This window comes from Amblyomma americanum, chromosome 4 (assembly GCF_052857255.1).
Source record: "Amblyomma americanum isolate KBUSLIRL-KWMA chromosome 4, ASM5285725v1, whole genome shotgun sequence".
Lineage (NCBI taxonomy): Eukaryota > Metazoa > Arthropoda > Arachnida > Ixodida > Ixodidae > Amblyomma > Amblyomma americanum.
The window spans coordinates 166948165-166962127 of record NC_135500.1 but is presented as its reverse complement, the minus strand read 5'-3'; the positions used below and the strand labels follow the sequence as shown (position 1 = coordinate 166962127).

Sequence of the window (13963 nt, the reverse complement as noted above, 5' to 3'; positions counted from 1 at the left end):
CCTTGCAGTATGAGTTGCATGTTGGTGTCGTCGGAGCCATAGGCATTTCGGGCAAGGCACGTGAAGAGAGCTGAATCGCGTCGGTCGGCACCGCGTATCGTTATCTCGGAGACGACACCACCACTGTGGAGTGTTTCATTCAACTCGTACCTACGTATAAAAAGACACAATGAAAGGCACAGTCCAACTGAGTTCTATTTGACAAAATTGGAAGGCGATTACAAAATTGGCAAAGCAACAAATCAGCCCCAGCTCGCATGCGATAATGATTACGCATGGAAAGGTGAATCTCATGTGGGAGGTCCGCGCAGGGTGCAGCACGCGGGCACTTGCACGTGCGAGCCCTAAGTTCGCGGGCTCGGACTCGCGATCCAAAGTTCGAACGAATGACCGGTTTGAAGCCTACGATTGGTGGCACTTCATTAAACGCTTGATCAAACTGGACATCTAATTTTAATAAATTGGACAGTATAGCAAATGATTTCAATGCATTGGAAAACATTGCAAGCAACATTTCTCCTCGTTTATTAAATTGCCACCTTGTTGCACAGCACTAGTTTGCGGAGCAGCGCATTCGCCTCGGTCGTCGTGACAGGTGTGGAACCACACGACCGCACAGATGCGTCGAGAAATGTAGAAGTGGGAGCTTTTGAAAATGGCGTATTTCAATGAATCAGCAGCGCACAAAGGGCACCACAAATCGTGGCGCACTTGAGAATTTTCGATGACGACGACCACAAAGACGCTTTGTCCGGGACCCATCCCATTAACAGCGGGCACTGTAAAACATGTTCTCGTGAAACATCATCTTTTTCCCAAACCTGCGTGACAACCAGCGTGTTGCGTTACGAAAAAAAATTATCATATTAAAGGGCTCTTGGGAGTAACACGGCTCCATCGCTATTTCCTCCCACTTGAAAAAAAAGTCGAAGCCAAATAATTTTATTGGTTTAGGAATAACCGACTCAGGCTGCAACTATTGGGATAACTCAGTTTTCACATCGTAACGGTAACACTGCCGATAGTAAGGTGGTTGAAGATGTTGCTTAAGACTGCCGACATCAGGCAGTGCAATGCTTGGAAAGTAACACCTGACTGTATCATACCTCGGATCCTCCTTCGGGTCGAACGACTGCTTGTCCCTTGCCCAGGTGATAATGACTGGTTTGTCTCCAAAGGCTTCGCACTTAAGCCTAGCGAGATGACCTCTTTGGACGCTCTCAGCCTTGAACTTGGTCTTGAAATGCGCAGCCACTGAAAGAAGAGAAATTTGTCAGTGTGTTCGGGCGCTGCACAAAGCTAACCAAGGTCTTTGTATGTTTTTGTATGTTTTTGCTCTATGTTTTGTTGTATGTTTTGGCTGTATGCTTCTGCTAATATTTTAATACAATTTTGTCAGGCTTCTTGTGATTCGCCGCTCACCACCTCCGACTCTACAGTTGTTCGTCGAAGCGCTTCTTTGATAATAAATGACATATAATACAGTGTTATTTACACGTCATTGAATGGAAAGTTTTAACCTTACGGCTACGATACAAGAGCACCGAATGAATATCAGCTTATTATTTGGAATATTGCAGTCACGTTGATTGCCGGACTAGACTGGGAGAAACAATGCTCTTGGTTCGATTCTTTTCTATCGTCATCCGCGCAGCTGATTGAATACACTCAAGCACGAATACGCCTATATGGGAGTAAAAAAGGAGTAAGCTGACAACTAGGGGATTCTCTTTTAGGTGCAGGGTATGCTGCCCAAGTCCCAGAATAGATCTCGACCACTAAATGTACGAAATTCTTAAACTTAGCTACGGGGGCATATTTCCACCTCAAAAGCCTAGTAACCTGAGGCAGTTAGCAATGGGAGGAGGCTCTTAAACATGGCACTGGAAGCCTTGAAGTTAGCAAAAAGAGGAGACTGAAGCTAAGGTTAATATCTTTGTAACTGTTAGAACTCCCCATATTTTGAAGAGGGAATTTGCTTCCGTAAACATTCCGTATTTTTAGTGACGGACATCTACCCCAGGGTTTAGCCAGCATACCCTGCACCTAAATCGGAGTGCGCTAGAGTACAGCGCACTCTTTGTTTGCTTCTATTAAGGCGAATTCGGGTTTAGGGTGCAGAACTCGGTGATAATGGGTGCGTGGAGGCGCCACAACTGTCGGCAAAAGGTGAACAGGAATATAATTGGAACATAGTAACTATCTTGTGCGGGCCCGTATTTTTGTGTCTCTGTGAGAACAAAGTAATGACAGAAAGAACAGCTCGAACAAATATCCAATCGACATTGGATATCCTGCTGCTAAGACCAGAGACAAGGTTCACCTGTACAAATAATTACGTGTATACTCCTTGCTGTGTATGTGTAGTCATTTTGTTATTTCTCGGTCAGATAAAACAGGGCCAAATGTTACTGGAACGACCACTGGATTTTGCTAAGAGCACAAAACGTTGAGCACAGGAACCGGCGTCCACGGCTGTAGGTACTAGATATTGTTTACTGAAAGAGGAGGGCGTGCTGTTTTAGCGACAACACAGAAGCCTGGAACAAAATCTGGCGAAGGATAGTTTTATTTACACTGATTGTTACTGAGAACGAGTCAGTACCTACGATACCCCTCTCTGCGGATGACGCCTTATCGTCTAGCTGAAAAGGAATTACAATCCGCGCGTACGTACAGATTCCAGGTACCAGTATATATTTTTGCATAAAACAAGTTAGCATAAGGAATGAAATCCTCTGGGAACGAAAGAGACGGCGGACGAAATAGTTACCGTGGACGCTGAGTTTGACTACTTTGCTGAGAACCGGTGAGATTCCGTTGGAAGCTTGACAAAGGAAGAAGCCTGCGTCCTTTTCTTCTGCGTTGTGCACAGCCAGCGAGCCGTTTTCGAATACGTGGATTCTGGAGCTGCTGCTTATGGCTCTGTAGTCTCCAGGAACGTCACCTTTGAAGAAAAAAGTCCCGATAAGCAAGTCTGCGGCGAAAGAAGTGTGTTATGAAAGAAAGACAGAGAGCAATATAACGCCATAATCATCTTGAAGTGAATGAAGCTACTTGTCAAGCACTTTTCAGTCGAAAATTGTTCTGTTTAAGACAAACGTCTAAGTTCCTAGCAATCATTCGTGTTTCTTTTTTTGCTCTAGTACCAACTGGTCGCGTATTTTATATTCCGCGAACATGCAGTGAAATAAAACGTACTTTTGTGACTCATTATAGTGAAAATTACCGCTCGATTCCAGCTACGAGTGCAGAATTATAAAAAATTCTCACTAGCCCCTTATAAAAAATTCTCATCTATACCCAAACTTATATGAAAGTGATGTGTGTCGCGTGTGCCAGCGGGAGAGGGCAACTCTGACGAACATCCTATGGGACTGCACAAAATTCCCCGACGAGGCTTCTAAAAGCATAACGATTCCGCCTCGACTCGCGGCTGCGGCGGAATGCTCTGACCGTGACGTGCAAACCTGGGCCGTCCAGCAGGTCTCGGCGGCTCTTGAGCGACAAAGGCCTCAGATCCTCCGCTGAGTTGCCGCCTGGGCCCCCGTCACGGCGCCATTAGGTCATGACGTAAATAAAGTTGTTCCTCCTCCTCCTCCTCACTAGCTCCTATGACACTTCTTTCTACTGATCATTAAGCGCATTCTTTTCAGTGCTCACAAGGAGAAGTTCAGTTCATGACCAATGGGGCGCGCCGTTTTAGGGACAACTTGCTGCGCCGCATGTGAAATTCCTGTAATGAAATATTAAAAATATAGTGGCTACCTTCTGACTTGGTCCACCGCACACGAGGTACTGGAAACCCATTGGCTTGACAGTCAATAATGGCCGTTCCGCCCCGAACGACCATACTGTCGGATGGCTCGATGCGCCATGTTGGCGGCACTAGAGTAAAGGAAACGGAAGAGGCGTAAAGAAAATCGGCACTGCTAAATCATGAAGAAAGAGCCTCAAGTATTATGGGGCTAGAACTTAACGAAGGGCCAGATTGAATACTCAAAACAATACAGGAGCAGGAGAGTGCCTTTTTCATACAAGTATTTCATTCCCAAGCAAGAAATGATACCCATCTACATCGAACTGAGCTAGACAATGAAAAAAATGAAACAATGTGCTCCACTGTTTTCTTTTCCTGGTTCTAGTACGACTATATACGCGGAAATTAATGACGCCACATCTTTTCGCTGAGCTGAAGTTAAAAAATGGATAAATAGCTACACATTAGCTTTCAGCGAAAGTGCGGATGTTTCCGGTGAACTCCTAATGACTGCTGTCAAGGTCGTCTTTTGCAGTTACGCGACGGAAATTTGATGACACTACACAACTATGAGGGCAATCCTGCGCATGGTAACGGAGAGCTATTGTGTGTTGCTAATAGCAACGGCCATCATATATTTGCGGCTATTGGTAATTAATATCGCCAAAGGTATTGGAGCGCTCGCACATGTGCTGCGACTGCCGCTGTCAGAGCGTGCGGATGCCTGCAGTCTCTGGCGCCTCCGCGCATTTCCACGCTTGGATAAGTGCGGACATGTCACTTGAAGTTATTTTCGTTGATATTTATGCGCACTGGTTTCCTTTTTCCTCTACAAATTCCTAGAGAGAACTCACACACAGAGGGGGACACAAATAAGCGGAACACTATATATTCTGTTCAGTCCAGTTTTACACTACAAGCACAAATAGGCCTGTATGCAAGTAAAAAGAGAGTAAGCTGTACTCCAGGAGACTCCCTTTTATAAAAAGAACCGTGCTAGAGGAAGGCTTCCTCCCTTTCTACTCTTTCTGTTTAGCGTATACCTTAGCGATCACAAATGAACAAAGGTCTCTGAGAAGCCGCAGAAGCGATCAATGCCAACATGAGCATGCATTACCTCCCAGTTTAACTAACACAACGCGTACAAGGTGTTTGAAGGAAATAGTGTGCGTTGTCTATTTGTTTCTGTTTGCATCTGTACCTCCAGCGATATTAAGTAACCCTTGTCGTCAGTAGTGGTTGTCACCCAACGTGCGCAACCTACTGGTCAATCATTGACTGGTTTATCGTGCGAAATTCTACAGATAATTCGGCCTCTGATCCGATGATGTCTTCAAGCTTTAGTGAGAGTCATTATGTGACTGCGAGATTAGGTGGCTGAGATTTCATTCTCGAGGGAATAAAGAAAATTTCTAAGCATTGTTTCATGTTTAGAGGAACGGACTGTAGACCAACCGCGTAAAATGAAACGCAAACAGAACAACTGAAAAGCCAATACAAAAAGTAAAAAAAATTAGGTGCTAGAAAGAGAATAAAGGGAGGTTTCATTAACACTTGAGAAAAGCGGCCTTCGTGCCTTCGAAGTTAAACAACTCTTAAAATCAGTGTCTCTATTATCTAAGACTTCCTAGTTTTGCTGAAAGCATTTAAATTATCTTGTCCGGGTTTCATCTTACTCTGATTGCACACAGCGAATACAAAGAAATTTTCATAGAATAATCTCTCTTTTATTCTGTCCAATGCAAATTCTATGCACTCCCTGCTAATGCTTCCTATTGAATAATAAGAAAAGCACATTAAAAAAAATCACGACACCGCAAAATTTTCACGACCGAGAGAAAACTGTTCGAAGAACAAGAGCTCTAAATTTTATGCCGTCCTCGACAGCTACATCCCTTTTTACCGCTGCCCGTATTGTTCAATCCTGAGTGACGGAACGACCGTTTGACAGATAAAATGCAAAATGAATACAAAGAAATTACGCAGAAAGATGGCTGAAGAGTTTGAGCGCCACGCGTTCGCTAAGCTGAGGCAAAGTGTACATCATGCTTCCTAGACACACGACAACAATCAAAAGCATTGAAGAAGGTGCGTCGCGAGCCATACCGTGAATTACCATTGTGGAGGTGACCGTGACCACGCCGGCTTCGTTGCGGGCCTCGCAGGTGTAGTTTCCGCGATGCTCGGGCAACAGCTTCTCGAATATGAGCGTGGACGAGAACTGCGTCACGTTGAGCATGCTCACGGAGGCCATGCCCGCAGTGGCCACGGGTGCGCCATCCTTGTACCAGCTGATGTGCACTGGCGCGTCACCCTTGGACACGGTGCAGAGCACGCTGAATCGTTGACCTTGGTGGAGGGACTCCGGGAACGAGAAAGGCACGATGGCCGGCCTGACTGCGAGCGACAGAAGACAGCGGTGTGGAGGGAGTCACTCGATGCAGGCAGTATACGAACCCGGCCATTAAGGACTAAAATCGGCACTGGAGTTAATCCTCAGGAAGTCAGGGCGTTGTCACCGCCATTACTCCCTTACAAGACTAAACATTCCTCCTGCGGAGACTTATTTCAAAGGGAGCCCCAGCGCCACCAGTCGGAGCACGGACTAACCGTTCGTCAAGGGGACTAACTGCTGTACTAAGACTGCTGGAGTAGGACTAAGAGTACAGCTCGTTAGTCAGTCAGGCATAGGCAGCTTTTGCGCTGTCTTTTCTTTTTCCTTAGCAGCCTTCGTTCGGGTCAGTCACTAAAACATATTTTATTACCATGTCCAATTGGCAATAGCCCTTACACTATTATGCGAAGCATAATAGGGACACTACTTAGCTCAACCACAGCCCAGCCTGGTGCGGCCGCGACCACCAAGGCTAACTCCCGCTCCTCCCGCTAGGGGCGCTGCAGCCGAGCACGTGGTCTGACGCCACGCCAGCTGTGGAGAAACGGGGCTCAACTCGCGCGGTCGCCGCGCGACCGCGACCACCAAGGCTAACTCCCGCTCCTCCCGCTAGGGGGCGATTGTCGTCGCGGCATTGTATAAAAGAGCCCCGCTCCTCACGCCGAGGCAGTCATACAGCGAGATGCCGCCTACAGAAAGGGAAGCTCGGCTCGGTGGAGCATTACCAAGCATAAACCAAGTGTATCCAAGCATTACCAAGTATAACCAAGTGTCACCAGGCTATACCCTTTCACAAATCTATTATGCTTCGCATCCTAGGCTTAACCTTAGCTAAGCCAGGCCATTTTTTTAGTACCTGACGCTTTCTAGGGCATTTATATTAAAATTGTTTTTAGGCCCAACCTAGTTTAGCCCTTATTTTCTTTGGCAAGGCATACAGACATGTGTAGTTAAAGAACAACGCAATAAAAGATAGAAAGAAAGCCGAAATATTGAGAAAATGAGAGACAATTAAAAGAACTCATGGCGAGAAAGTCTTCCTTGCTGATGTGGAATGATTGCATTTCATCAAATAACACGTTCTGAAGTTGTTTCTACAATGAGGTATTTCCCACCCTTTTTTATCTGGTAGTGTTTCTGCATGCATTCTCGTCGAATTCGCGGGCACTTGCGTTTCAACACAGCGCAGTTTTCTAGGGTGGTTCTATATGACAATTTACAGCCGCTCATTTTATTTACAATAAATTTTCATTGATAATTTTTGCTGTTTAAATTATATTTCTGCCAAGATGTGCATCAGGAAACACTAATGCGTAATGTAAGCCTCCACTCATCAGGTAGCTACAGAATGCTAATGCAAAAAATTTTGCGCAGACCTGTTTCAAAAAGGTGAGAGAACTGAAAATTCAATCCGCCGCGGTGGCTCAGTGGTTAGTGCGCTCGGCTACTGATCCGGAGTTCCCGGGTTCGAACCCGACCGCGGCGGCTGCGTTTCGATGGAGGCGAAATGGTAAGGCGCCCGTGTGCTGTGCGATGTCAGTGCAGGTTGAAGATCCCCAGGTGGTCGAAATTATTTCGGAGCCCTCCACTACGGCACACCTCTCTTCCTTTCTTCTTTCACTCCCTCCTTTATCCCTTTGTTTAAGGCGCGGTTCAGGTGCCCGCCGATATGTGAGCCAGATACTGCGCCATTTCCTTTCCTCAAAAAGCAATTTTCAACTGAAAGTTTATTGCTTTATTCACGGCATGCGGTTATTCGCAGCAAAGCTATGCAATGTTTAAACTGAATACTTAGAAAAAGTGGCAAATTCAAATTCTTAAGGACACACGGTTTCTTCGGTAAGCCTTATTCCGATCCGATATATTAATATGCAAACATAATAAAGTCACTATAACCCAAGGAACGGCATGTCGATAGAAGATTTTGAGTGTAAGCAGTCTTCAAAAACAAGCCCAAGCATATGCAGAAGAGCTCCCAAGAACCTCGCCTTTGCACTTCGCTTTCATCGTGAACCATAGAAGTAAGCGCAGTGATTCGTAGACACAACGTCGAGGGAAACAGCAAACACCACGGTTGCAAAAGACAAAGAGGGTAGCCTCGCGTTCGTAGCCCGGACGGGAGGTTGCCGGAGGTGACTAATGGGACTGCGATGCCATGCTAGCAGGCCTGGGCGTCTTCTGATTCGGATGAATTATAGCCTCGATCAAGACGGTCGTTTCTCAAGGAACGAGCCAGACACAAAGCGTTAGGCATTCCTGCACGCTGCATACGTTCTCTATTCACTGTACTGCCAGCTGATGCGCTTTCTTCATACACACCCTTTGGCAAGAATTTAGGAGAATGGCCGGATTCTTGAGACAATACGTAAAAGAAGTGCACACTAACGTGACACCAAGCAACGGTTCCTCCGTTCCATTATAATTTATGAGCATGTGTTGGGATTCCTGCTATACAAAGGGCACAAACAAGGTGGTTACAGGAATAAGGCAGACTAAGCAACGAAGAGGGTCTGAGAGGAAGCTGCATTACAGATTTCAGCTACGAGCATGGTATGGCTCAAATGTACGGTGACAAAAAAAAAGGAACTGAAATATGTATCAAAGTATATATATATATATATATATATATATATATATGTGTGTGTGTGTGTGTGTGTGTGTGTGTGTGTGTGTGTGTGTGTGTGTGTGTGTGTGTGTGTGTGTGTGTGTGTGTGTGTGTGTGTGTGTGTGTGTGTGTGTGTGTGTGTGTGTGTGTGTGTGTGTGTGTGTGTGTGTGTGTGTGTGTGTTACGAACGTAGGTTGCGTTGGCTCCGCAGAATAAAGATTTAAGAGAAGTGGGCACTTCTACAAAGACACTTTTATTTATCAACGTTTCGACCGCACCGCGGTCGAAACGTTGATAAATAAAAGTACCGAGACCCTCGTTAAGCTATTAGCAGTGAACACAAATGAAATGAGGGGTTCGTTTTGATAAACATATGAAGGAAGCACACAGTCACCAAAACCAAGGTGCATAGGGGACAGGGGACGTGCTACGTCCACCGCTATGGACGAGGGTGGCGCACATGAACACTCTCAAGGTTCGCTGACACGCAAAAACATAAACACCCACGAAAGCAGCCGACTGGACTGCCGTCACCGTAGCTCAGTTGGTAGAGCGCCGGACGCGATATTCGGAGGTCGTGGAATCGGATCCCACCGGCGGCATGGTTGCTTTTTCTGCTGCTTTATAAGTAATTTTCTTTAAACCTATTGATTGGCACTACAAATTCATACACGCCACGTAGCAGGCGCAATATTGTTGCGAGGGAGATTGTATACCCTTTGTAGCCTTAGCTGTGAGATCGCTGGAAAGATTTGTAGACATTTGAATGCGCCAACAAGATTAGCATTTTGATGCCACAAGCAAGAAACGTGGCCACCGCGTCTGGTGTCGAACGCACGATCTCGAGCTAAGCAGCAGGGCCAAAGCAGCAGTAACCACAGATGATGAGCACTGATTTATCGTAGGCTATATTCGCAAGGCACATGCGTGCCCCCTTCTTCACGCGCTGAACAGGCAACGCTGGCCTCGGATGAGCCTTAATAACTTTTCACAGATTTCAGTTATGAAGAAATAATAGAAACTGGGAATTTCGATCGAGCGAAGAACGCCACTACTAAAAAAAATTTGGAGTGAACACAAACTCCACCTTAGGTGTATGACGCGATAGCGGTATTATATGCGGAATTGGCTAATTTCTACTGTACCTTTATAGATTCCTAGGAGACTTCATACCACTCCTGATGCAGTGGTGCAGGGGTTAAGCAAATTGCCACTGCCCTGCGATGGCAGGTGCTGCCGCCGGTGGGGCTTGTGAGGCCCAGGTTGCTCTTCTGGAGCGAGCAATCATAAACTGAACTGACGCCTGTCATGGTAGACAGTTCGCTCACAATCCTGTGGGCAGGTTATGATAGCGTCACAGGGTCGCGTGACCTTTGTGGCCGGCCTGCCACCTAGGAGTAGTTTGGCCAAGTGGGCTACCCTACCGATGTCCATTATTCGTTCACAACGCCGACGACGCGGGATTTTAAGCAGAACGGAAGCCTTAACGCTATTGCGTTAACATCAGCGAAGTCAAAGAAGCGAGAGAGAGATCCAGAGGATTAAAAAAAGAACGTAAGCGCCTCGTTTGGTCTTGATCCCCCGAATGCACGGGTTTAGAAGACTCGTTCATACTTTCGTTAAATCGCAGCTTAGCCTTGTGTCATTCTACGAAGGTGTTCCTCAGTACGTGCTCCCAAGTTACGAACAGCAGTTTTCAAAATTTTAGCCTTCTTTAACGTGTTTCTCCTAGAAAATAACGAAACGGAAACAAAGCGAAAATGTTAATACGTTCCTGTAGGAAAGGACCTGATAGGTGGATGGCGATCACGGTGAGTGACGGGTTTCTTTTTCTACCTGTCATTCCGCATGAGAAACTTCGGCCGAGCAGCGAGTAATTATGCAGATCGCTCTAAGATGCGATCTGTGAGATATGTAATCTAGTATCAGACTTGTACACTCTGACATTTACGACGAATAGAGTGCGATATTCTGTCCTCTCGTTCATACAGACCATGAAATGGGCGCAGGGAGGAAGCAAGAGCCTTTTCCTAATAGCGATCAGCTGGATCAGTATTAGGGCTCTGGCTAAGTGTGACGAAAATCCAGTAAATGCTTCTTCCAATGAAGTTTGCGCTTCCTCTTTGTCTTGCACTTCTGTAAGTCTTAAATCCTATTGTGTCTGCGGTAAGGTTCGGAAGACACAGCACATTTAAATTCAAAGCCACACACTACTAGCAACTCCAATCAATGGAAACAACCGTGAAGCCATTCCTCGGCATGCATTTCCGTCTGTTAGCAATGTAACTAATTATAAGGAAGTGCTTCAAACGAAAATGACCATGGGTGTGCATAACTGCAGCTTAACGAGAAGCTGGCTTCAGAGGAGAATGCCTCATATAAGCATATTCACCGTCGCAAGAAAAGAAGAGGAAAAATTTAGCCATAGTACACAGACTTTCGATAACACTAAGTTTCTACATTTTCCTGCACTCTATATTGGCCAAGAGCTACATAAAAAGAGGAACTGATGGTGGAGCTGAAGGAACAAAGGTTCATTCGCTTTAAGCAAGGTCATCACGTAAATAAAAGTATCTTTCCAATCATGCCATTCGGGATGGCTTATTACCACACAAACACAAGAACAATTAGCACGTAAGATATCTTTTTGTCTGTTCACAAACATTGCACATTGGTGTCCATGCTGCGATTGTGCCGAAGCACGCAGCTTTACCGTTAAGTCCTACAACCAACATTTTCGTATAACAATGATTATAAACATCCCAATGACTGGTGCGTAGCAAATGGGGCTATCAGTGCCAAAAACTGCTGAGATTACATGTTTTTACTCCACGTCTTCCAAACAAAAAAGGCGAAAGGAAATGAACAAAACCAGCCCCCCCAGAAAAAAATAAAATAAACGGTCTACCTGGATATTATGTTAGCGTTCCGCATACATCAGGTAAAAAGCAGCTACTTGTCACCCTCAACAGACAGTTTATTTCCCTTGCTCTCAGCCTGAAACAAACAGAGCACCAGTCGCAGTTCTCGCGGAACTGTCGCAATATCTTTGTTCAGCCGTTCTCTCGAAGCGAAGAACACGCCGAAATCGCACGTCATTTGTACAGCCGCTCCAGGCAAGCACGTGAGCGCTTGGGGGAGAGTGCAGAGGAGGGGGGGGGGGGGGGCTTGAATTTAGGGTGGAAAAAAGGAAGTAAAAGGAAAACAAAACATCGCACACCACGTCCGCCTTCTTTCCTCGGCGCGAGTGATAAAGCGACATTCATTTGTGCCCTTCAAAACGAGCCGACGTAAGAAGAAAATAAAAGGGTAGGGAAATGTAAATCCGGGGAAAGATTTCGCATTTCTTTCCCAAAAAACCGAACGACGCCGAGGTGGACGCGCAGTTTCCTTCCGTCGCGCCGCCGCTCGCGCCGGTACGTTAGACGCACAAAACGGAGCGGAAACGACAGCCAGCTTCCATTCCACGGGCGCGCTGTTGCGACCGTTGTGCACGCGACTCTAAGGGGGGAGAGAGAGACTGTGCGAGCCTGATGAATACGGCCATACCTCCGCCCGCCCGCTGCGCTATGCGGGGCTGAGTGGTGTGGGCGCGTGCGCGTGCGATCTCCGAAATGGAAACGAGGTCTCTGGTTTCACTTTCGACTGGTATGATTGTCATTGTTTCTTCTTGTTTTCAGATTTATTTATCTCAGTTTCGTTTCACCTTGTGTTTCGCCGTTCCGCCCACTTTCTTTTCTCCAGGTTGTTTCGGAATTGCGGCACGTTTTCGTTAAAAAAGGGAAAATGAGCGTCTGATGACGCTGCAGCTTTTGCCGTTTTCCTTTACACGCTACTGATGCGATTCAGTTGTAACCGCTCCCGGAAGCAGAAGCGTTTTCTTAACATTTCATTTTTTCTGACAGAGAGTCCCGTGTTTGGTCGAGAATAGAACGGCGTTTAGGGTCAGTTTATTGACTATTTTGCCGCAATCAGGAGATTACGCGCGATGATGTTTGTGTCGAAGCGTATTTCATTTTGCTTTTTTTTTTGCGATGTGCGCCAACCTGTAACTCGAGCAGACGATTCCTGATAAAGCAGTGATTTTTTTGAAGGAAAAGAGAGAAAGAGAGGCGTTGGTCTTGCTGCAAAGAACGTTAGCTTGATGTGGCATCTGGAATAAAAAGACGCACTGAGTAACAATTACTTATCGACCACAGAGAGATGCACACCGGACATTATATGCGTGATAGTCCTCTCTTGGTTTCGTGTTTACCCTGATCGACGTAAACAACTTAAAACCAAGTCAGCTTAAATAGGAAAGCGGAACTAAAAAAGCTCTAAAAAAGCTGACGTGTTACGCCCGACGCCTACGGCAAGCGAAAGGCACCCCTGTCAAGATGAAATGAGCGACTTCCTCTTAGAAGGGCTGCTACAATGCGACGCCGTATGCAAGTGGCGAGCATCGTTGGCAAAACGGAATGACAGGCCTTTTGCTAAATTAGTGTTTTTTTTTCTATTAAAAAAAGAGGGTAGGCAAAATTTCCGAAAAAAAAATGATTCTTTGTTTTTGTGTAATTTAAAATCCGCATTTTTTTCTTAACACGGTCAAGAAATATTTACCTCGAAATAATTATTTTTCGAAACCTACGGGCGGCAACCATCCACGCCTCCTTTGACACCTGCTCGGGATCTGTGTCCCTCCTAAGCTGAAGAAACACCGACTCCACTGCCTTTAGGCAGTGAAGCCGGTGTTTCAGAAACTCTCAAATTCTGACCTTCTCCAGAAATGCCTCCATGGAAAGAATCAGAACGAGAACACCAATTAGACGTTCAACAATCCTGTCTGCGAGCGCGCTCTGAAGCATATCTGTCTTGGTCTTAAGACTCCGAGAATAGTGACAATAGATGCTGTACTAATCTTTAATGACGGCAGCATTGCTCGACCTCACATTTTGAAGTCAATTGGAGTTTCTCCAGGACGGTTCACAGTCCAGTGGTTACGTGAAGCTGACCGGCGGCGACTGTACTTTGCCGAGAGGGCTACACGACTGGTCACTAAGGAGGCCCGGAAAACAAGGTAGCTAGCACAGAAAAGAAGTGTTGATGATTGAGGGGGCTACCAGGCTGGTGGCTATTGAAATAATGCACCAGAATTTATGTCTAGAGTTCTATATTGTAATATAGATATTCTTCCCCTTCAAAGCTAGTTTCTCAAAACATC

General features: G+C 45.9%; 1 protein-coding gene across 1 annotated transcript in view; it reads right to left on the bottom strand.

Annotated features, from left to right (window-relative positions):
- LOC144128634 (cell adhesion molecule Dscam1-like) overlaps positions 1–13963 on the bottom strand; it is a 222856-nt gene that overhangs the window by 17429 nt on the left and 191464 nt on the right. Inside the window, 5 exon segments of the mRNA XM_077662175.1 lie at positions 2–150; positions 1107–1254; positions 2774–2947; positions 3769–3888; positions 5867–6157. Coding sequence (XP_077518301.1) covers positions 2–150; positions 1107–1254; positions 2774–2947; positions 3769–3888; positions 5867–6157 — 882 coding nt within the window.